This window comes from Zootoca vivipara, chromosome 5, assembly GCF_963506605.1.
Source record: "Zootoca vivipara chromosome 5, rZooViv1.1, whole genome shotgun sequence".
NCBI lineage: Eukaryota > Metazoa > Chordata > Lepidosauria > Squamata > Lacertidae > Zootoca > Zootoca vivipara.
The window spans coordinates 7,646,273-7,671,043 of record NC_083280.1 but is presented as its reverse complement, the minus strand read 5'-3'; the positions used below and the strand labels follow the sequence as shown (position 1 = coordinate 7,671,043).

The following is a 24,771-nucleotide window of genomic DNA, read 5'->3' as shown; positions in this document are numbered from 1 at the left end:
AACTCTGAACAATACTCCAGCCCAAGAGTCCGTTCAGCAGGCTCAGCTTTTGTAGTTGGAGTCAGTCCGAGCACACACAGAGGGAGGAGCAGGGGGCAAAGTCCCATTGCACCTGTGCTGATCCTTGCACTAGTGCAAATATTTCACTGAGTACTGTACACAGTTCATTCTCCCCACCCACCCCCTTGGGGATCATTGCTTCCCAAAAGAGCCATTGCAGCAAAAATGCAATAGAAATGTTGCATTTATTTATCTGTTTATATCCCACCTTTTTACCCAAGGAGCTCCACCTGGCGTACGTGTTTTCTCCCCACAAACCTGTGAGGTAGGTTAAGCTGAGGAGGAGTGACTGGTCCAAGGTCACCCAGTGAGCTTCATTGCTGAGTGAGGATTTGAGTCCTGGTCTCTCCCAGGTCCACGACAACATTCATATCTCACCTTCCCTCCAAGGAGCTCAAGCAGTCCTCCCCATTTCCAGTTTATCCTCGCAACAACTTTGTGAGGCAGGTTCGACTGAGAGGCAGTAACTGGCTCTCACTTCCTGCTTGTGGGGTTTTCAGAGGCACCTGAAATAATAGAAAGATCGGCTAGGCCTGACCTGATCCAGCATCCAGGATCTTAGATTTTTATGTACTAGCTAGGAAACTGAAGCATGAATCAGGAAGATCCCAGCTTGAATTTTGTCTCTGCCACTAGTTCGCTAAGGCAAGGTCCTCTCAACCAAACAGTGGCATTGTGGTTGGAGTGTCGGACTGGACTGGGATTTGGGACCCCAGGGTTTGAACCCCCACTTGGCTACATGAAGCTCCCTGGGTGCTGCCTCTCCATCTAATCTACCTCATAGGGTTGTTGGGGGGATTCAGTGGTGGAGGAATAGATGTGCAATAAAGAAATACTGTAATGAATAAACAAATAATAGTGACTCGCCTCGGAAGGTTGCTGTAAGCATTGCAAGCTCTTTTAAGACAAGGGTTAGGCCATTCCCAAGGCTTGTGAAACTCCACATACCCCTCCCCCCCAAAAAACACCCTTGTTTTTGCACCTCTATCCACTGGCTTCTGGCATTCCCACCCCATTGGGCGCAACTGTATTCATGATGTTTAACTCCCCTACCCTGGCCTCTTTCTCTCTCCCCTCACTCAGCTCTGCATTCTGTTCCTCTGCTCCTCTTTGTTCTTCTTGCCCCCCCCCATCCCTTGGACCTCCCAGTGATAGGTGAAGCCAGCTTCCTTCATCACTCATTGGTTGCCAAGCAACTCTTTGCCATGGCAACAGGGGGAGAGAGAGAGAGAGAGAGAGAAATAAAATCCAATTGTAGAAGTGTCATTTCTGGGAAGTCCAGGCTTTGGCCTGTAGTGGCTAGAACTGGATTTGGTCCCTGGGGGAAAGGAGCCAGGAGCCAACAAACTGGTCCCTTGCTATGGGGGGAGGGGGGGTCTGCATTAGGACAGGGCTGTAAACTGAGGGAAGTAAGAGAAATCACGTATTGCTCACTCACACGCCCAGCATCTTGCTCAGGACTTGGCCCCAGAACTTGTTTTCAGTGCTTGAGCCGATTGCCAGGACATATACAGACTAGAATCATAGAATCATAGAGTTGGAAGAGACCACAAGGGCCATCCAGTCCAACCCCCTGCCAAGCAGGAAACACCATCAAAGCATTCTTGACATTCCTGTCAAGCCTCTGCTTAAAGACCTCCAAAGAAGGAGACTCCACCACACTCCTTGGTAGCAAATTCCACTGCCGAACAGCTCTTACTATCAGGAAGTTCTTCCTAATGTTTAGGTGGAATCTTCTTTCTTGAAGTTTGAATCCATTGCTCCGTGTCCGCTTCTCTGGAGCAGCAGACTAATGTGAAGGAAATCGGGCGCGTGCAGAATTCATTTCTGCCACCACAATCACATTTGCAATCGGGCAATATCTGTACGGCAGCAAAACAAAATGTCACAAGTAGAGAGCAAGCTCTTGAGTCCTGCAGAACATTAGCCTGGGTTTGGGGCAAAACTGGAAGGGGATGTGTGCCAAGGAGCTGGCTTGGTGAAGTCGCAAAGTTTGTCACATCCGCACTGTGCATTTAAAGCACGTTTGTACCACTTTTAACAGTCAAGGCCTTCCCCCCAAAGAATCCTGGGAACTGTAGTTTACGCCCTTACAGGGCTACAGTTTCCAGCACCCGTAGCAAACTACAGTTCCCAGGACTCTTTAGGGAGAGCGATGTGTGTTGAATGTATGCTGCAGGTGCATAGGTATCGAGATCCCAAAGGACCAGAAAAAACTGTTCATGTACGCAACAACAGCTGCACGAACGTTACTAGCCCAGAGATGGAAAGAACCCCGACCAGAGAAGAGTGGCAAACCAAGTTGATAGACTATGCCGAAATGGCAAAATTAACTCGGAATCAAGAAGACAAGATATTTAAAAAAGAATGGGGAAAGTTTATAATGTATATACAAGATTATTGTAAGCAGGTTAAAACATTGGCAGGATTTTAAATATGCTTGTATGTATGGATAACTTAGGAAGATAAAAAACTGGAGAAGTAGTGATATGCAGTTTAAAATAGGATTAATAGGGCCCATGGAAGGGATGGGGGGGAAGTCAGCAGATTCAGAGTAATCTCGACGTTTGGATTTGGAATTGGTTTTGTTGTATGTTTATATTTCTGAAAATCAAATAAAAATTTATTCCATAAAAAAAGAATGTATGCTGCAGATGTGATGTAACTTAAGACAGACAGGTCACGTTGCAGACATCATTGGATTAAGCTCTGCTATGCACTAAGGTCAGCTGGGCTGCAGATGACTGAGCCCCTGCCAGATGTTTTTAAAATACAAAATTCAGCAGTTACCGTGTTTCTCCGAAAAGAAGCCATTGTGATAGGCAGTTTAACCTTGTAGGTTAAACTGCACCATACTTAATAAAAAAAAATAAGACATCCCCTGAAAATAAGCCACCGTGGTTTTTTTTTTTTAGGAAAAATAAATATTAGATGGTGTCTTATTTTTGGAGAAACTGCATCCTCGGCTTTTTTGAATATAACTCACAAGGCATGAGTTTCTAACATCTGCAGCATGGGAATGAAAAACTGGTCAGAGGGTGTGGCCAACCAGGCTGTCTCACCAGTTCCTTTTCGCTTCAAGCTACATTCATTTCTAAGCTTCAGGTTTCTTCTTGCTTTCTGCAGATTCTTGCCCCTGCCATTGACTGGCTAGACTTCATCTCCTACTTCCTCTCACCACTAGAGCTAACCGAGGCTGAGCCAGTGGTGGTTTATGGCAGGGAATATTTGCAGCAGGTGTCCCAGCTTATCAATAACACCGACAAAAGGTACTGGGAGGTGGGGATGCAGCAGGAACACAATGCCTGTTTTTTGTTTTGTTTGTTTGTGTGTGTGTGTTGGTGTGTTTCCTCATGCGCAGAAGGCCTGGACGCAATCTGCTCCTGCCACCTTCGCTCAGTGGTGTTCTTCTCCGATGTATTCTGTGCCTGTAATGCTGGGTGCAGAATACTGTGCTGCTGTGAGATTGATTTAGAAAATGTTCGAGCAGCCCCATATCAAAGGGTTCCCAGGACAGGTGTACAATTTAAAAGGATAAAACACCACAATGGAATTCTACCAGAAAATCCAAAAACAGCAAACTCCATTTGACAAGTCAGGTTGAACCATAAAACAGCAATTAAGGGCTCGTCTGCACTTTTACTTTGCCCCTTATTTTGATCCGATTGTATACCACAGAATGGCCAGTGGTCACAGATGATGGGAGTTGTAGTCTGAGAACAAGTGGAGGCCACAGATTTCAGCATCCTTGGCATACTTTGGTTTTGGCTGAATCAACCTCTGGCACCTCTGACAACAGCGGCCCCCTTTTCGAATGTGGCAAAGCTCAGTTCTGTGAGTGTTTACTAACAAAGGCTCAGAAACCAAATGAGATTGTAGGCAAGGTTTGCAGCTAATGGGGTGAAATATACTCGGAGTCAAGAGTGAATTTCATGCTCTTTATTCAGCTCATATTCATCAAGGAGAAGAAGAGAAGACGAATGGCTCTTTTCCCAAAACCATCAGCTTATATACATTATTTACACAATGGGCCTTGCGTGATTGGCTACTTCAGGGCTACACCTGTGGGCCAATTATATTGTGGATTGACTTCTGCCTGCAGCCTGATTGGCTGCTCCTACAGGCCAATCAGGTAGCAGATTCACTTCTGCCAGCCGCCTGATTGGCTGCTCCAGCAGGCCAATCAGGTTGCGGATTCACTTCCACCTGGAGTTGGATTGGGTAGCTCCCGCTGATTCTGAATCCTATTGTTCTAGGATTCAGCTCAGTACATAACACCAGTGAAATCTACTCGGAGTCGAGAGTGAATTTCATGCTCTTTATTCAGCTCATATTCATCAAGGAGAAGAAGAGAAGACGAATGGCTCTTTTCCCAAAACCATCAGCTTATATACATTATTTACACAATGGGCCTTGCGTGATTGGCTACTTCAGGGCTACACCTGTGGGCCAATTATATTGTGGATTGACTTCTGCCTGCAGCCTGATTGGCTGCTCCTACAGGCCAATCAGGTAGCAGATTCACTTCTGCCAGCCGCCTGATTGGCTGCTCCAGCAGGCCAATCAGGTTGCGGATTCACTTCCACCTGGAGTTGGATTGGGTAGCTCCCGCTGATTCTGAATCCTATTGTTCTAGGATTCAGCTCAGTACATAACATGGGGCATTCGTCATGGCTGTTTACAATGCCTGCCCACAAATGCACGATGCAAGCGTGTTTTAGCGCTCTACGCAGTGATGTGCCCTTATCCTTCCCACGGCAACCCAGCTTTTACTAAACATCAACACACACTCTGCTTCATTCTACCCAGAGTGCTATTATGTGTCACCTCCTTGTGAAGGAAAAAGCAGCTCAAAAAGGAATTTGCAATGAGTGTGGAAGGGAGCCATGCAAGTAGATTTAGCGCCTTGTACTTAACCATCTCCCCTACACAGGTCCCTTCTAAAACTTTAATCTATTTGCATGTGGAGACCCTTTAACCCAGGCCTAGAGATAAATTCAGACATGACTCATATTTTATTGATTACAAATCAAGTGAGTGGTTGCATAGGCTCTGGTTCCAAAGCTACCTAGGGTAGCACTGGCTCAGGGCGCACCATGAGTCAACAGTCAGGTCCACACCTGGGACGGGAAACCTGACTACCGCCAGGCCCTGATTCCCCCATGTGTGCCCAGAACTCTGGAGAGGGCACACCCCGCTTGGCAGGGCCGTCTCAAGCCGGTCGGGTGCCCTGGTGCCGTGGCGCGGAGATCGCTCCGGCGCCCCCGCCCTAGTGGGCGGGAGCAGCACGCAGCACGGCTTCCACGCGGCTTTGCCACACAGCGCCCTCCTACCGGCCCCGCGCCTCCGAGACTACCCCTAGAGCCAGGCCTGCCACTTGGGGGAATACCAACCAGAAGTCCAATGGATTCCTTTAAGAGGAATACCTGTGGATAGGGTGGTAAGGGATCATTCCACCCCTATCAGCATGAACCAGAGCCTATCCGCCAACCTTTCAAGTTGTGACGAATTGCTAAGCGGCAGGCAAAACCCAAATGGCAACAGCCAATCAGCCAAGTGGGGAAAATTCCTGCCGTGCCCCTGCAACAACGATACACGCCGATACACGCCGACATAGCAAGGTCAAGTGAGAGCCCTAAAATTAGGAAGCAGTGGGCGGGTGTTCTGATGCACTGTGCTGGAGAAGAAGGCTCTCTACGGACACATGCAGTGTTTAAACAGTGGTCCATCTGACTCTTTGATTGGCATGCCCTCAGCCCAATTGCACCCTGTCAGATGGACCACCAATAGGGTGTTGTGGCTGCTCCAATTGTCCCTGCCCCAACACCTAGACCTGGTTGTCGGGACCAACCGCAACACGTGCCCTCTCTTGCAGTGAGGACCCGATTTGCAAAAAACAACAACAACCCTAGAAAGCATAATTATTACCTCAAGGGCCACTTCTCCCCATATCAACCAACCTGGACCCTGTGACCATCATCTGAGGCCCTTCTGTGTGTGCCTCCTACCAAAGAAGTATGGAGGGTAGCAACATGAGAACAGGGCTTTTTCTGCGGTGGCTCCCCACTTGTGGAATGCTTCCCCAGGGAGGCTTGCTTGGTGCCTTCTTTACATACCTTTAGGCACCAGGCAAGATCATTCCTCTTCTCCCAGGCCTTTGGCTAATTAAACAACCTATGGCCTTCTAAACTGGGGGTGGGGGTGGATATTGTTTTTGTTTGTTACTAAGTTTTGCATGTTTGTGTTTTTATATTGTAAACCACCCTGTGATCCTTGGATGGAGGGCAGTAAAGAAATTATTGTTTTGCATTCCTGTCCTGTTCCTCCCCTTCCCCTTCATTACCCCTCATGCAAACAGGCAATGTGAGAAAGCACAATAAATGCTCCCAGGTGACTTCTTTACTGAGGACTCATCCTGATTTGTTTGCAGGGAGATTAGGCAACACTGGCTCTTTATTGAGCATTCATTTTTTTAATCATTTGCTTGAATGGAGGTTAGATGATGATGCATCAAAGCAAGTGTTATCCCACATTTCCCAGTGCATTCTCCCATCACTTTGCTTATCGCAAAAATTCTGATCTTTTGAGGAAGCAAGTTTTTTGCTCAAGTGTTTCCGATCATCACCCTCTGTCAGCCCAATGTTTTGTTTTGTTTTTTAATTTATTTAAACATTTTTTTCAATACAAACAACAACCGCAAAAGACACATACAACAAAAACCATAATAACAATTGTGCTGGTTGAGAACCGTAACAATAAATTAATTAATTAACTAACTAACCATAATAACAATAATAACACAATTTGACAATTCAGATTTGAATACAGTGATATACCTATGACTACACCTTTTTAACAATATTTTCCCACCTCTCTCTCCTTCCCCTACTTCCCACCACTCTCTGCCTTATCGCTTAAATATTCGTTCCAGATTTCTTCATATTTATCCGTTCTTATTTTGCGTCGACATGCAATTTGTTCGTATGTAGCTAATCTGTCCATATTATCAATCCATGTGCTCAATGGAATCTTGTTGCAGCTCTTCCAATTCATCAAAACAAGGTTTTTTTTTTGCTTCTAATATAGCATGGTACATCCATTTTTTTTTTTGACCCCTTGAAATCTCCCACATTTCCGGAATATAATTTAGAATTAAATTCAGTTCCCCTAAATAACAATTACTTTTTATTACTCTTGCTATAAATATCCTCACCTCGCACCAGAATGATCTTATCATTGGGCAGTTAATCAACATATGTACAAAGTTCACATTTTTACTCCCACATCTCCAGCAGTTGCCTGCACTTGTTATTTTCTTCTGGTATAGTTTTGCTGCAGTCCAGTGGACTCTGAGTATTATTTTCTGTTGAATAAGTCTTAGTCTTAGATCCATAGAGGCTATTTCTGTTGATTTTATACTTGACTCCCATATATCATTTGTTATCTGTACCCCTAACTCTTCACTCCATTTTTGTCTATCATATTCTAAATCATATTTCTTCCTGTTGAGTAGGATTTTATATAGTGCAAGTGTAGAGTTTTTTTTGTTTTTGTTGCAGAGATTAAATCTTGAACAGCATGGGTGTTTCCGATGCTGCTATAGCGTCAGGGCCAAACTGCCTTTCCAACATATGTTTCAATTGTCAGCCCAATGTAGCCTTTCAGGTTATTTAAAAATCTGGCACTTTTGAACCATAGGATTGTAGCACTGGAAGGGACCGCGAGGGTCATCTAGTCCAACCCCTCTGCTATGCAGGTATCTTTCTTCCAACTTTCCTCAGCATGGTGCAGGTCACACTTGGGTTTGAGGCATGCAGGTGCCCAGCCAAAGTAGGATCTAAGACTATTGTGCCTTCCCATAATAAGCGGCTGGGAGGAGAGTGTCTGAGCTTTGCAGAGGGTAGGGAGCACTCCAGCCCTTTGGCCACCAATCCTGGGTCTCAACTGGGTCTTTTTCTCTTTCTTTTCCTTCTTTGAGCGTCTTGAACAATTACTTGATCTGGAACCTGGTTCAGAAGACAGCTTCCAGCCTAGATCAGCGGTTTGAAGCAGCCCAGGAGAAGCTTTTGGAGACCCTATATGGTACCAAGAAGGTAAGCGAATCTTCCTTTGGGGCTGCATCTAATGATTTATTTGATTTGTAGGCCTCTGGAGCTGTCGGCACCCCAGGCCTCCCAGTTAGGTAGTCTGAGAACCAGCTGTAGCCCACCTGACCAGCTGTTTGTTTTGGGGGAGGCCTGTTGTTGGGTCAAGGCAGGACCCTCAGCCAACCAGTGTCTTTACAGAGCAACACACATGCCTAGCTCTGCTCCCCCTTACTTATTTATTATTACTACATTAACATCCTGCCTCTAAGGATCTCAAGGTATTGTGCATGTTTCCTCTCCCTCTCCCCATTTTGTGCTTCTTCCAACAACCCTGTGAGGGAGATTAGGTGAAGAGGTATAAGACTCTAACCCCAACACCATATGGGCTCTCCCACTTATGTCTCTTTCTCTCTCATTTCTCTGGAGTCCTGCACCCCCCGCTGGCAAACTTGCATCTCCAACACTGATGACACTTTGGGCTTTGCCCTGGGGGCTCTGTTCGTAAAAGCCACCTTCGACCGGCACAGCAAGGAGATTGTGAGTATCCCCAGGCATGTCGACAAAGCTGCCCTCTGAATGTCCCCACCTTTAACAATACCCCATGATGACAAGTTCTCCTGTCCATGCGCTGTATGTGGCCCCTACATATTTTTCTTCCTTGGGAGAAAAGCAGCTGGGGACAGGATGCAGTAGCCGCAGACAGGAAGGGGAGGGTTAAGCAGCTCCTTCCTCAACCGCAACCTGCCAGCCTGTCACTCAACCTGAAGCCATCTATAGCTGCTCTGCTCATCCTTCTCGGGAAGGACGGGACTTACATGCAGAAACAATCGCGGAACGACATTTAACCTGCAAGGAATCAATCATTTATAGAATCAATAGAATTGTAGAGTTGGAAGGGTCATCTACCCAACGTGAGGCTTGAACCCACAACCTTGAGATTAAGAGTCTCGTGCTCCACCGAGAGAGCTATCCTAGCACCAACACTCTGGAACTCCCTGCCTATTGATATCATGCAGACACCTTCATTGCATTGTTTCCAGCAGCTGCTAGCTGCTTTCATGTTTAGGCAAGGCTACCCATGGTGCAGAACAGACTTCCCCAAAGGCTGGAGTTCACAGGATGTCCTCTCCTGCAGAGCACAGTGATTAATTGGGTGTATAGTGAATGAGATGGTATTCTGGTGATGACGTGCTGAGGATGAGATGAGTGAATGGTAACACACTGATGCCCTTCCATAGGCTTCTTGTGTCTTTTCCTTCAGGCAGAGGACATGATTGCTGAGATACGCACCGTTTTCGAGGAATCGCTGGACCATCTTGACTGGATGGATGAGAAGACAAAACAAGCCGCTAAAGAGAAGGTGCCCCAGATATTTATTTGCTGCTGACTTTGGATTCCTGAAAACATGGTGTCAGAGGGTCATCGTGACTAGAGTAACTCCACTTGAGTCCAGTTTGTCTTTAAAGACTTTTATTGTGCAAAGTATTTACAGTGCAGCTTAAAACATGACCTCTCATTCCGAATCAGAATCCGGCAATGGCGTACGTCTGTTCTTACGCCAACAAAGTAATCGGGCCACCCCAAAACGCCTCCCCCTTGACCTGCGTCGCGGTGCTCTCCTTAACTCTTGCGCCGGAAGGAGCGATGCCCTCTCAGTCTCCTCCCCTGAGCTTTCCCATCGTTCCGCACGCTGGTTTCTCTCTCCCTCCAAGTCTTTCCCCTCCCCCCTGGCTGCTTCAGACCCACTGCTGCTCCCTGTGCTTGGCGAGGTAGACGTTAGGATGATGGGGGTTGGCTCCCTGTAGGGAGTCACCCTTACACATGGCTTTAATTTTTAAAGGAAGTTTCTAGTCCTTATGACTGTGCATTTTACATTATGAGAACTTAGATATACGAAGGTCCGTATAGGAGAATGCAGTCCTTCTGATAGGTTGGGCCTAAGTAGAGCATGAAAGCAATGGCTATCCCTGGTTGTTTTCTCCTCTTGCTGTTCAGAGATAGACTACCTCTGAGCATGGAGATTCCATGTTGGCCAGTCATTGGGAGGTGCCACCTGCACATTTTATCAGCTGCCTGTGGCGTCACCTGCTCAGCCTGTTTCCCCCCTCCTCACCCCAACCCTTTATTGCAGTTGTGCAGCCTGCAAACCTTGGCTGCCCATGCTTTTCTTTCTCTGCAGGCTGACTCCATTTACGACATGATCGGCTTCCCGGAGTTCATCCTTGATGACAAGGAGTTGGACGACGTCTATGATGGGGTAAGAGTAATGTTCTACAGGCTTTAATATGTGTTTGTGGGAAGTGGGGGTATTGTTTATGTTTTAACTAGTTGCTTGTGTTTTTACCTTGTTCTGTGAACCTTCCTGAGATGATGATGATGATGATGATGATGATGATGATGATTTATTAAATTTGTATACCACCCTATACCTGCAGGTCTCGGGGCCTGTGAAAAAGGGTGGTATAGTAATTAATTACATTCAAGTTAGTGGCCATCCTGCAGGAGTGAGTTCCATAGTTTAAGTACCGTGTTTCCCCTTTTTTAAGACACCGTCTTATTACTTTTTTTCCTCAAAAAACCACAGGGTGGCTTATTTTTGGTGGGATGTCTTACTGGTATTTTTATTATGAGTCTGAGGGAAGGGAGGTGTGCGTCCCTGGCCCAGCCCTCTCTCCCCAGCCCTGGGATGTTCGCAAAGGGCTGCTCTCTCTCTCCTCTGATGTGGGGACTCACTTAATAGCAATCTGCTACACTGGAGCTTCTTAAATCTAAACCAGTATAATGGAATCTATCTGTGTGATACAGTCCTAGCAGTAGCCTATAGTAAAGCAAATAAGGATCTCTACTAGCCAGCTGCCCAAGACTTAAGTTCCAACAATGTAACACTTTGTAGTGCTAAAATAAAAAAAATCCTTCAGTAGCACCTTAAAGACCAACTAAGTTTTATTTTGGTATGAGTCTTTAAGGTGCTACTGAAGGAATTTTTTTATTTTACTTCGACCCAGACCAACACGGCTACCTACCTGTAACCAGAACTTTGTAGTGCTATCACTGATAGCAAAGAAGCTACCTGCTGAGAACAAAGAAGCCAGCTAAACAGCAATTAAGATTGCTGACTTGGTAAATGGTAGCAATTAAGAAGCAATTGAGCTAGCAAGGTAAAATTTTGTGGGTAAAGGAAGCTAGGACCGGCAGTTTAACTTTTGTGCTCACAAACAGCAAGAAGGAAAAAGTCCTTAATTTTTTTAAAAAAGTCCCCAAGGCAAGGACTGCGATCCAGACTACTTACAAATCCTTAAAGGGGCAGCTCCACAGACAAGCAAGCATAAGGTAGAAAGGAAGGCTGCAAGGAGACAACAATCAGACACAGGAGACTGCCGTCAAGAGGAAATCAACAGGCAACTCATGGGTGGACGCATAGAATGGAAGGGAAAGGTGGAGGGAAGCGAGAGGTGGGTTCTGTGTGTGTGTGTGAGAGAGAGACAGAGAGACAGAGAGACAGAGAGACACAGACGCGCACACGGAGATCTCTCCCTTAAAGGGAAAACAGCCTTTGCATTCAATCGCTCCTCTCCCGTCAAGAGGAAATCAACAGGCAACTCATGGGTGGACGCATAGAATGGAAGGGAAAGGTGGGGGGAAGCGAGAGGTGGGTGCTCTCTCTCTCTCTCTCTGTGTGTGTGTGTGTGTGTGTGAGAGAGAGAGAGAGAGAGAGAGAGACGCAGGGGGCGGGGGGAGAGAGAGAGACAGACGCGCTCACGGAGGTCACGAGGCTTCGGCAGCCAGCAGCTACGGCTCTTCAGTGCATTTTTACAAGCTTTTAAAGGAAATACGTGTCTGTGGAGCGACAGCAAAATGGAGATATTTTTAAGGGGGGGTTGGCTGGCGGGAGGGGGGTTATTGCTACTGGGTGAAGGGTCTATCAGTATGTCTTATTTTCGGGGTATGGCTTGTATCGCGCAATTGCTTAGAAATCCTGCTATGGCTTATATAATGACTACGTCTTAAAAAAGGGGAAACACGGTATGTGCTGCATGAATAAGTCTTTCCTTTTTTCTGTCCTGAATCTTCCAGCATTCATTGGATGTCACAGAGTTCTAATGTTAGGAGATGGCACACACATTAAAAAGGCAACCTAGAATTCTAAAGAGGACTATTCCAAGGTTTCCATTATTTATCATCTGTTTTTTGAAACAGAAATAATCTCCCCTACAGGAGAGATGCAGCAGTCCTGGAGATACTGCCATACCAGGTCCATGCATGAAGTGGATGGAGGCAGTCCCTGCCCCATCTCCCATTTCCAAAAACCCATTTAATATATAATCCTCCAATAGAGGACTCATCAGATATCAAACATTACACTTGATCTTAGCAGTTGTGGAGGCTGAAGATCCTCACCTTCCCTTGGCTGCCTCAATCTCCTCCTCTCCCAGGTCTTTCCCAAGCAATCTGAGACTACGCCAACGTGCCTGTCTCAGCTCCGCCCTCTTCATGCCTCTCCTGGTTCTGGGAGACCAGGGGCACGGGAGCTTGTCACAGCAGGAAGGGAAGACACCCTGGCTTCTTCACCAGTCAGACTCATCTCTGCCTCTTGGCCTTCCTCCTCTCCTGCTTCTGCTTCTCTCTGCCACAAACTTGCCCTGCTCACTAAGCCCTGTTACCTCTTCAGCTTTTGACACATCCTCTTCCCAGTCTGCTCCCTGTGACCACTCATCATCGACCCACCACCACTCCCTCGGCTCTGAGCCTTCTTCCCTTGGGGGGGGGGGTTTGCCAGCTGGTGCCTCCCACCATTCCTCTTTGTCCAGCAAGTCCATGACATCTCTTTTCTGCTCTTCTCTCTAGTATGAAGTCTCAGAAGACTCCTTCTTTCAGAACATGTTGAACTTCTACAACTTCTCGGCCAGGTTCATGGCAGACCAGCTGAGGAAGCCCCCCAACCGGGACCAGTAAGGTTTCTCTCCATACATTTCTTGCCCTTCTCATTACATTGAGAGGTGGCAGAAGGAGGGCAGCGGGGTCTGAGCTGGTGGAGCATAGGGAAGATTTGACTCCAGGCTTGAGGAGGCCCCTGGCAAAGTGTGCTTCATTGATCAGCCCCCTGGCAGCAGGCTTGCCTGGCAGTGGCACAGGGCACCCACGTGCTGCCATTTTAAATTTCTCCAGCTCTCCCAAGATGGCATCACTGGTGTCAAGCTTGACAAAGAGTGTCACAGAGAGGGGAAGGTCCACACTCAGATCACCTTGGGGCTGATCCTGTTCCAGAATGATTGCTTCTGAAAATATCTTAGAACACCTTAGGGCAGTAACCCTAACTCCGTTTACCTGGGAGTAATTCTCAATAAATTCAATGGGGCTAACTTCTGAGTAGGCACCGTCAGGATTGCAGCCTAGGAACTGGGAATGACCTGGTTTTACATTGATTGAGTTTAGGGTCATGTTTTAATTCAAACAGGAGAACTGCGTGGAGGGGTCGGTCAGCATGAAGCCGAGACTTCCAGAAAATTCAAATCCACAGACAATCAAATAACCTTTTTTTATTGCATCACGTGCAACTGAAGGTGGCTGGTTTCACGAAGAATGCTTTCCCACACGAAAGCAAGCAAACTCACCCATGCTGCATGTGGAAAGCGAGCACATCTCAGGGAGAGGCTAGGCTAAACATCATCTTGTCATGTTAGCTTTTCATATGAAGGGAGTTTCCCCCTCTCCATAGGACAGGGCATTCAAGCAAGGAGTTTCAAGCAGCATAGGCCAGAAAGAGCTCCGCTGTTGTGTCATTTCTGCAATTTCTTAGGCCCCATCTGAACTTCCCAGGGAACTGTGACTTTGCGAGGGGAATACTGGTCTCCTAATAGCTCTTAGGACCCTTAACAAACTACAGTTCCCAGGACTCCTGGGGGAGGGGGAACCATGACAGTTGAAAGTGGCATCATAGTGCTTTAAACGCATGGTGCAGTTGATGCCTAAAACTCATTCTCTAGGGCAACGTGGCCACGCTGGTTGTGGCTGGTGGGAACTGCAGTGCAAAACAAGTGGAGGGCACCAGTTCAGGGAACACTGCTCTAAGGTCTTCCAGCCTCGAGTCTTTTTTCGCTAACCGTGGTCCTGATTTTTTTGTTGCTCCTTCTCCAGGTGGAGCATGACCCCTCAGACAGTCAATGCTTACTACCTGCCCACCAAGAACGGCATCGTCTTTCCCGCGGGAATCCTGCAGGCTCCTTTCTACGCTCACAACCACCCCAAGTATGTCTGGGTCTTTTGATTGTTTGGTAGGAAAAGAAAGCTTGCGGGGTGGGGGGAGGATGTGGTGGTGTGCTGGGCATGCTCTAACTTGACCTTTCTGGTCTGCAACTGCCTAGCTTGCAGGGAGGGGAATCAGATCCGTACCAAGATGGACAGGTAATGATGGCCTTCCTGTGTGCGGATATTTCTGACACGCACACACGCACGCGCACACACACACACACACACACACACCAGGCTTGCAGTGGCGTTGCAGTGCCACTCCATCGGACGCCTTCCACTAGAAATTTCTTGCTTGTGGTTTCTGCCCCAGTAATTGCTTCCTGATCAGAGGGGACCCAGCATTACTTAATTGCACCATAATTGGCCTATAGTTAGCCAGTGCTCATTCCTGGAAGGGGAAAGGAAGGGCTTTAATTTCAGGCTTTCTTCCATTTCCCCCCATCTATTTATAGTGTAAAATAACGCTGTTGCGCAACTTGAAAATGAAAGAGAGGCTCTATATTTGGTGATCCATATATAATAGGGGGGGGGGGCTGAAGAAATGTTTGTTACATAAAGGATGGGGAAGCTGTGGTGCTCCAGATATTATAAACAAACTAAAAAAATTCCTTCCCGTAGCACCTTAGAGACCAACTAAGTTTGTCATTGGTATGAGCTTTCATGTGCATGCACACTTCTTCAGATACCTTCTTCTTCTTTCGTGTGCATACACACAAAAGCTCCTACCAATGACAAACTTAGTTGGTCTCTAAGGTGCTAGGGGAAGGAATTTTTTTAGTTTGTTTTGACTACATCAGACCAACACGGCTACCTACCTGTAACTAGATCCAGATATTATATTTAGTCACCAGCACCCATCAGGTCCACCCAGAACAGCCAGCTGCCCATTTTTGATGGGAATGGCAGTCCCAGCAGCATCCATCATGTTCTATGTTCCCCATTCCTGTGCTACACAATGTGTGATGCAAGACACCTAACCCCTTTGATGCTGTGTCCAAAGGTACCTTCATTTTATTTTATTTCAAACATGACCTCACATTACTTCTCATCAACTGTGTACCAAAGGTGGCCTGCTAGGGTCATAACCTCTTGCTTTCTCTTTGTTTCTTCCCTCGAGGGCCCTTAACTTTGGAGGCATTGGCGTTGTGATGGGGCATGAGCTCACCCATGCTTTCGACGACCAAGGTAGGAGCAAGGCGCTTGGGATAGCTGGACCAGTGTCATGGCTTCTTGTGTCTTGCATGTATGCGCTGTCTGTTCCTCCTACGAGGGAGGCCTTTGGTTGGTCTTGCCTTGCGTAGGCCTTTAGATCCGTAACAAATCGTGATGAAGCTGGTGGAACGAACCTCTCTTTATGTTCCTTGGGCATCTCTTCCCCAGTTATTCTGGCTCCATCCCATTGGACTTCCTAGTACCTCGTGCCTTAGCCAGGTTTTTCAGCAGCAAGGGCAGTTGAGGGCTTTTGCCACCCTAGGCAGACCAGGTCACCTTGATGTTGCAGCGGATTCTGGGAGGCGGTTGGGGAATCAGCCATGACCAGAACAGAGCAAAGCTTGAACTGTTTCCACTGTGAGCCTCCCTAGACAACTGCCAAGATTGCATTAGGGAACCTACAGATCTGAAGATCTTGTTGGACGCCCAACTCTCATCATCCCCAACCATTGGCCATGCCTGGGCTGTGAATAGATGCTAGGAGGGGATTTATTTGTTAGATATAATTCTTCCTTCTTCATGTTTGTGAGTGCAGTAGAGGGCATCCTTTGGCAACTTAAAAGGGAAGCTTAGCTAGGTTAGTTTTAGCCTTGTAAGTAATCCAGGATGCTTTAAGGCAGGCTGGATTCTCTTTTCTCCCTCTTAAAACAACAATCACACAGTCTTGTAAAAGGTAAAAATAACATTTACTCATTCTGGATACCTGTTGAAGAGCAACAAATAGGGCAGCTTTGTTCAGGCAGGCTTAAAATGGTAATTCAATTACAAAGACATACTTAGGTCTAGCTTAAGATGTAGAAGCTCTCACATTGTTGGCAGAGTGGAAAGACATAGAGGAAGAGGTTGTTCCCAGGCAGGTAGGAGAATATATATAGGTACCGTATGCCCTCCATCTGTCAGGGCACAGTGGGAGCATCTCTCACAGTGTCCTCTCTCGCAAGTTCACAGGAAAACTCAGCTCCTAGCATGTGCCTATCTAGCAAAACATGAATTGGTGGTTTAGCTGCACTTTAAATATCCCACACAGCTGGCCAGGGCTGATGGGAGTGGGAGTCCGACAACGTCTGGAAGGCCACAAGTCCCCCCTCCCTGGTTTATAGGGTTGAGCCAGACCCGTCCGAAAGACTCCTGTTGGTGGCCTGTCCATTCATTTCCCCTGCTCCCCACTTGCACCTATCTCCATGGTAGCTTCCATTCCGCCATTGCCATCAAGCCACCCTTTCCTTTCTGCAGTCCACTTGCTTCCCTACCTGTTTGCAATCCTTTCTCCCCAGGTGACACCTCCAGTCATCTTTCCCGGCTTCTTTGTGCTGCTTTTGCTCCTGCTCCATCCGCTTGGTGAGCATTCATTATCTCTGCACCACGAGTGGGCCACAGCTGGCAGCTTAGGGAGTTCACTGCCACCACAACCCCACCGATCCATTCCTCTCCTTTTAACTCACAGCTGCTTAAGGCTACTTCAGGAGCAAGCTCCGGGTCCCCTTTCCTTTAAAGCTGGGGAATCCTTTGCCCAGGGCAACTCAACTCTTCCAGAATTGCAGTGCTCAACAGCTGTAGATAGTGCAGGACCCAAAGGGCAACTGTGCCTTGCTGGGAGGGAAGGAGGGTGTGAATCCCAGGGAACCTTGGAATATAGGAAGCTGCCTTATACCTAGCCAAGCCACTGTGTTCCTTCTAGCTCAGTATTGTCTACAGTGACTGGCTCTCCAAAGTTTCAGACAGGGTTCGCTCCTAGCCCTACCTGGAGATGGCACGGATTGAACCTGGGACCTTCTGCATGCAAAGGAGATGCTCTGCCACTGAGCCGCAGCCCTTCCTGGATCTGAGATAATCCCTCCTGTATGGTGGAATGGAGTTGAGGATCTCTAATGTATGGGATCTAATGTATGTATGGAGTGGCCCTCATAGTCAACAAAAGAGTGGCAAAAGCTGTAATGGGATGCAATCTCAAAAATGACAGAATGATCTCGATACGAATCCAAGGCAGACCTTTTAACATCACAGTAATCCAAGTTTATGCACCAAGTACCGGTGCTGAAGAAAGTGAAATTGACCAGTTCTATGAAGACTTACAACACCTTCTAGAAATGACACCAAAGAAGGATGTTCTTCTCATTACAGGGGATTGGAATGCTAAAGTAGGGAATCAAGAGATAAAAGGAACAACTGGCAAGTTTGGCCTTGGAGTTCAAAATGAAGCAGGGCAAAGGCTAATAGAGTTCTGTCAAGAGAACAAGCTGGTCATAACAAACACTCTTTTCCAACAACACAAGAGACGACTCTACACATGGATATCACCAAATGGGCAGCATCGAAATCAGATTGATTATATTCTCTGCAGCCAAAGATGGAGAAGCTCTATACAGTCAGCAAAAACAAGACCTGGAGCTGACTGTAACTCAGATCATCAGCTTCTTATAGCAAAATTCCAGCTTAAACTGAAGAAAGTAGGAAAAACCACTGGGCCAGTAAGATACAATCTGAATCAAATCCCTTATGAATACACAGTGGAAGTGAGGAACAGGTTTAAGGATTTAGATTTGGTGGACAGAGTGCCTGAAGAACTATGGATGGAGGCTTGTAAAATTATACAGGAGGCAGCAACGAAAACCACCCCAAGGAAAAGGAAATGCAAGAAAGCAAAATGGCTGTCCAACGAGGCCTTACAAATAGCGGAGGAGAGGAGGCAAGCAAAATGCAAGGGAGATAGGGAAAGATACAGGAAACTGAATGCAGATTTCCAAAAAATAGCAAGGAGAGACAAGAGGGTCTTCTTAAATGAGCAATGCAAAGAAATAGAGGAAAACAATAGAATGGGGAAAACCAGAGATCTGTTCAAGAAAATTGGAGATATGAAAGGAACATTTCATACAAATATTACCATAATAAAGGACAAAAGTGGTAAGGACCTAACAGAAGCAGAAGACATCAAGAAGAGGTGGCAAGAATACACAGAGGAATTATACCAGAAAGATATGGAGGTCTCGTACACCTCAGGTAGTGTGGTTGCTGACCTTGAGCCAGACATCTTTGAGAGTGAAGTCAAATGGGCCTTAGAAAGCATTGCTAATAACAAGGCCAGTGGAAGTGATGATATTCCAGCTGAACTATTTAAAATTTTAAAAGATGATGCTGTTAAGGTGCTACACCCAATATGCCAGCAAGTTTGGAAAACTCAGCAATGGCCAGAGGATTGGAGAAGATCAGTCTACATCCCAATTCCAAAGAAGGGCAGTGCCAAAGAATGCTCCAACTACAGCACAATTGCGCTCATTTCACATGCTAGCAAGGTTATGCTTAAAATTCTACAAGGCAGGCTTAGGCAGTATGTGGACCGAGAACTCCCAGAAGTGCAAGCTGGATTTCGAAGGGGCAGAGGAACCAGAGACCAAATAGCAAACATGCGCTGGATTATGGAGAAAGCTAGAGAGTTCTAGAAAAACGTCTACTTCTGCTTCATTGACTATGCAAAAGCCTTTGACTGTGTCGACCACAGCAAACTACGGCAAGTTCTTAAAGAAATGGGAGTGCCTGATCACCTCATCTGTCTCCTGAGAAATCTCTATGTGGGACAAGAAGCTACAGTTAGAACTGGATATGGAACAACTGATTGGTTCAAAATTGGAAAAGGAGTACGACAAGGCTGTATATTGTCTCCCTGCTTATTTAACTTATATGCAGAATTCATCATGCGAAAGGCTGGACTAGATGAATCCCAAGCCGGAATTAAGATTGCTGGAAGAAATATCAACAACCTCAGATATGCAGATGACACAACCTTGATGGCAGAAAGCGAGGAGGAATTAAAGAACCTTTTAATGAGGGTGAAAGAGGAGAGCGCAAAATATGGTCTGAAGCTCAACATCAAAAAAACCAAGATCATGGCCACTGGTCCCATCACCTCCTGGCAAATAGAAGGGGAAGAAATGGAGGCAGTGAGAGATTTTACTTTCTTGGGCTCCTTGATCACTGCAGATGGTGACAGCAGTCACGAAATTAAAAGACGCCTGCTTCTTGGGAGAAAAGCAATGACAAACCTAGACAGCATCTTAAAAAGCAGAGACATCACCTTGCCGACAAAGGTCCGTATAGTTAAAGCTATGGTTTTCCCAGTAGTGATGTATGGAAGTGAGAGCTGGACCATAAAGAAGGCTGATCGCCGAAGAATTGATGCTTTTGAATTATGGTGCTGGAGGAGACTCTTGAGAGTCCCATGGACTGCAAGAAGATCAAACCTATCCATTCTGAAGGAAATCAGCCCTGAGTGCTCACTGGAAGGACAGATCGTGAAGCTGAGGCTCCAATACTTTGGCCACCTCATGAGAAGAGAAGAATCCTTGGAAAAGACCTTGATGTTGGGAAAGATGGAGGGCACTAGGAGAAGGGGACGACAGAGGACGAGATGGTTGGACAGTGTTCTCGAAGCTACGAACATGAGTTTGACCAAACTGCGGGAGGCAGTCGAAGACAGGAGTGCCTGGCGTGCTATGGTCCATGGGGTCACGAAGAGTCGGACATGACTAAATGACTAAACAACAACAACAATGTATGGGGGAATGACTAAGAAACAGCTGCTCAGAGATCTTGTAGAGATCAGCTGCCAAGGAGCCATAGAGCAAGACTGTGTGCGTTACACATCGATGTTTCAGCACAGATAAAGCATGGAGCACAGCATTGGGCACAGAATTCTGCTCCTGGTCATCTGAGCTTTTGTTTTTGAATCAAAACAAGTTTCTACCTCTTACGTCTGAAAGTGCGTGGGCAACGCCTGGCAGAAAACTCAGAAAGCAGGTAGCGACAGAGTTGGATTTGCATTGGTGAGAGGGGCAGGATTTGGTTCCTCTGCACTCTCCATGCCTTGTAGGAGCTGAACAAATTATGCAAAAAGAAAATGCATACAGATTGGCTGTGCGTAAAGTGTGTGTTTCCTTAATTCAGCAGGAAGTAGGTTACCTCTGCATAGAATTCTGATTTTTTTTAAAAAAAATGCAAAGTATGCACAGCATTAACTGAACCGAAAGACCCAAACTGCGGCTTGCTGGCTGTAACTTCATTGTAGCTGAACCAAAGCCAGCAGCTGAGGTTTAAGCCCTGGCATTGCCAATTAAAAAACCTCCAGCACCTGATCTGCACAATGAAGGATCAGTCCCTTATTGGAGATCCATTGCCAATAATAATAATAATAATAATAATAATAATAATAATAATAATAATTTTATTATTTGCACCCCGCCCATCTGTCTGGGTTGCCCCAGCCACTTTGGCAGTAAGAATCCACATTACTGCAGGAGGTGGACCCAGAATAAGGCAGCTTCCTAGAGTTCCTTGCTCTTTTGTAAGTCCATGCCTGGAGCCAGTAAACACCTGATTAGGAACAAAGGAAAGGGGGGTTCTTTTCTTCATCAAGCCCCTCTTGTGAGCTTCTCTGGGGGCACCTGGTGGCTGCTGTGGGAGCTCAGAAGTTGCGCCAGACAAAACTTCAGCCCAGTCCAGCAAGGCGATTTTATTCCAGGCCGCGAGTACGACAAAGAAGGGAACTTGCGTCCCTGGTGGCAGAACTCATCTCTGGAGGCTTTCAAGAACCGGACGGCATGTATGACGGAGCAGTACAGCAAGTACCTTGTCAACGGGGAGCATGTCAACGGCAAGCAGACCTTGGGCGAGAACATCGCTGACAACGGGGGGCTCAAGGCAGCCTACAACGTAAGTAGCATGTCCGGGGAAAGGTTGTACGCCCCCCCACTGAAAAGGCAGGCCCGGGGGAAGAGGCCTGGCAGGTCTTGAGCTGGTTGTCTCTGCAAGGTGTCTTTTCTCTCAGCGGCCGTGAGGTGAGGGAGGCGCTTAGGCCCTGCCGAGCTTGGAAGCAAAGGCTCTGCTCTCACTTTCCTTGCAGGCTTACAAAGTCTGGCTGAAAAAGAACGGGGAGGAGAAGCGCCTGCCGTCCGTGGACCTCACTAGCCACCAGCTCTTCTTCTTAGGGTTTGCACAGGTAACTCATGGCTTGGAGATTGGGGGGGGGGATGAGAAACAGAAACTTGCCATGCCCAATATCCTCCTCCCCACATCCATGCGCATTCTGTCTGCCACTGCCTCTACCCCTGTGTTAACAGTCCTCCTGGCAGGTCTGAAGATAATGGGCACAAGCCATCTCAGAAGTCCAGGAGCCCCCCACCCCCCGTAGGTCAGTACTGGAAAGCTAAAGTTCAGTCCCTGCCATCTCCATGTAAAGAAAGCCAGTGTGGTGCAGTGCATTAGAGTGTCAAACTGAAGCCTGGGAGATCAGGTCCGAGATCCCCACTCAGCCATGAAACTCAGTAGGTGACCCATGGCCACTCATGATCAGCTTGGATGGCTCAGTTGGTTAGAGCATGGTGCTGATAACGCCAGGGTTGCAGGTTCGATCCCTGTATGGGACAGCTGCATAACCCTGCCTTGCAGGGGGTTGGGCTAGATGATCCTCGGGGTCCCCTGCAACTCTGCAATTCTGTGAGTCTTCTTATCCCTTGGCCCTAAACTACCTCACAGGGTTCTTGTGAGGATAAAATGGGGGGGGGGAGAGAACGATGTGCACCACCCTGAGTTCCTTGGAGGAAAAGTGGAATTTAAATGTAGTATAATAATAATAATAATAATAATAATAATAATAATAATAATAATAATAATAATGGTTTTCAAGCAAGAAAGAGCCTGGAGAAACCTCCAGAGAGCTGGAGGAACTGTTGCCATGCAGTGCCCTGTCATTGTACCATGGTGCTCACAGGGTCCTTAGAGCGATGTTCTGCTCCAGTACCATCTCTTGGGTGGGAACTGCTGGAGCCCAGTTCAGCGCCAGCCGTGGATTCAACAGAATGATCAGGTGGGTATGGAGCCAAAGGCCTGTACAGGGCAACATGAAGATGCTGCTTGAAACTCATAGAATCAAAGAGTTGGAAGGGATCCCAAGGGTCATCTAGTCCAACCCCCTGAAATGCAGGAATCTCAGCTAAAGCATTCATGGCAGATGGCCATCCAATTTCTGCTGAAAGACCTTCAAGGAACGACAGTCCACTACCTCCCAAGGGAGACCATTCCACTGTCAAATAGCTCCCCCACTTGGCCATGAAGCTGCCAGGGTGACTTCCCCTCAGCCTGACCTACCTCACAAGGTTGTTGTGGGGATTAAATTAGGAGGAAGAGAACCACGTACGCCAGGCGGAGCTCCTTGGGGGGGGGGAGTTGGGATATACAGTAAATCTAACAAATAAATTAATAAAATAAACAAACACCTCCTTCCTGACGCAGGTCTGGTGTTCGGTGCGTACCCCGGAGAGCTCGCACGAGGGCCTGGTGACCGACCCGCACAGCCCGGATAAGTTCCGCGTCATCGGCACCCTCAGCAACTCGCGGGACTTTGTGGAGCACTTTGACTGCCCTGTCGGCTCCCTCATGAACCCTGGGAAGCACTGCGAAGTGTGGTAGAAAGAGAGAGAGAGAGAGAGGCTGCCCTTGGCAGGAGTCTGTACATACACACAACTGGCCTGTGCTCAAAACCCAGCCCATGGGGTTGGGGTGGGGGGAAAGGCTGAGCGCCGGCAGTCACATTTTTGGGGTGCTACTGGTGGTTTCGCCTCATCAGCTTTGGTCCCCTTTACGGCCCTAGGAAAAAGGTGAGCTTAACGTGAACTCCCCCCCCCCCCGGCCCGCCCAGAGCCCGCTTCATGGGGTGGTGTGCAAAAGCACAGCTTCACTTCTCTTAGCTCACCCCACCACCTGCTCCATCTTCCGTGGATTCTGCGAAGGATCTCCAGCTCTCCTCCTTCAGCTATAGCTCTCCTGCCTCCAGCTTCTCCAGGAAACGTCTCCCCGATCCTCCTCCACACCCCACCAGGCTGGCCCCAATGCCTTTGGCTTCTCGCTCTCCTTTGTTTTGCTTGACCGCGTGCAGCAGCTCCAGAGAGGATGGAGCCCCAGTCTTTGTAAACTGCTACTTTTAAGGGAGGGGAGTCTTGGGGTGGCCAGGCAAAGGAGGGTACCATCACCTACTAATGCACTTCGACTAGCAGTGGGGAAGTTGTCGGCCTCTACATGCTGCTGGGCTCCAACCCCCATCTGCCCAAGCCTGCATGGGCCAAACAGTCTTGGGTGATAGAGGGTGTTGTCGTTCAGCAACATCTGGATGGCTGCAGCTTCTTGACCTCCAAGCTGGACACTGCAGGGTTTTCTTTGGAGGCCGGCAATGCTTATTCAGTTGAGGAATTCCCAACCATATAGTGGGACTAGTTATGAAAGCTTCAGGTATAGCAAAAGACCCTTTGAAGCTTGAGCAAGGATCGGGTGCATAACAGCATCGGAAGATCCTGGCTACATCGGAGCATAGAATCAGAGAATTGTAGAGTGGGAAGGGCTCCCCAGGTGTCATCTAGTCCAACCCCCTGCAATGCATGAAATCTCAACTAAAGGATCCATGATTGATAGCCATCCAACCTCTGCAGGATTCATCCAGGATAGTGTTCTCTTTCTAGCAGGCTAAGGAGCTTACAGGCAGATCATAAATAATAATAATAATACATTTTTATTTATACCCCGCCCTCCCCGGCCACAGGGGCGTAGCAAAGGGGTGTGATGGGGGCGGGTCGCCCCGGGTTCCACTCTGGGGGGGAGCCACTTGGCGTGGCCCCCCTGCGACTCCCAAGCCAAGCCTCCAGCCTCCCATTTAAAAGCTTTTTACCGGGAGGCTGGAGGCTCGGCTTGGGAGTCGTGGGGGGAGCGCTGCCCCTCTACATAGCACGCATGCACAGTGTTGCGCTGCGCATGCGCACTAAGTAGAGGGGCAGTGCGCACCCCTGCAACTCCACGCTACGTAGCGATGCATGCGTCGTTATGTAGCAACGCTGCGCATGCGCACTACGAATGACGCCCCGCCCCCGGGTGCACGGCAATTTGCCGCCCCGAGTGGCTCGGGGTGGCTAACACTAAATATAAATACAGTAAAAACATACAAAACAAAACAAACAAAAAACAGTTGATTAAAATATAAAATATAAGTTAGAATACAGTTTAAAATGCAGCTTAAACATGCAACCTCGTTTTAGTGGTAGCCTATATATCAAAGCCATAAAGGGAGAAAATGTCAAATATTCACCCAGGCCAACTATCCATGCTGGTCCTACATGGGTCAGCAAAA

The 24,771-nt window shown here is 47.5% G+C and overlaps 1 protein-coding gene, 1 non-coding gene and 1 pseudogene across 2 annotated transcripts in view; 2 read left to right on the top strand and 1 right to left on the bottom strand.

Moving 5' to 3' along the window:
* The window catches only part of ECE2 (endothelin converting enzyme 2), a 54,711-nt gene extending 30,588 nt beyond the window's left edge, over positions 1–24,123 (top strand). The window contains exons 9-19 of the mRNA XM_035133145.2: positions 3,187–3,329; positions 8,039–8,153; positions 8,574–8,684; positions 9,409–9,507; positions 10,327–10,404; positions 12,993–13,096; positions 14,283–14,393; positions 15,514–15,581; positions 21,121–21,311; positions 21,502–21,597; positions 22,890–24,123. Of these exons, the coding sequence (XP_034989036.2) occupies positions 3,187–3,329; positions 8,039–8,153; positions 8,574–8,684; positions 9,409–9,507; positions 10,327–10,404; positions 12,993–13,096; positions 14,283–14,393; positions 15,514–15,581; positions 21,121–21,311; positions 21,502–21,597; positions 22,890–23,066 (1,293 nt within the window). The 3' untranslated portion in view covers positions 23,067–24,123. The remainder of the gene's footprint in view (positions 1–3,186; positions 3,330–8,038; positions 8,154–8,573; positions 8,685–9,408; positions 9,508–10,326; positions 10,405–12,992; positions 13,097–14,282; positions 14,394–15,513; positions 15,582–21,120; positions 21,312–21,501; positions 21,598–22,889) is intronic.
* On the bottom strand, positions 12,363–12,541 carry LOC118094105 (U2 spliceosomal RNA; annotated as a pseudogene).
* TRNAI-GAU (transfer RNA isoleucine (anticodon GAU)) lies at positions 21,951–22,024 on the top strand. Its single transcript has one exon. It is a non-coding gene; the product is annotated as a tRNA-Ile (tRNA).
* Positions 24,124–24,771: the final 648 nt, after the last annotated feature.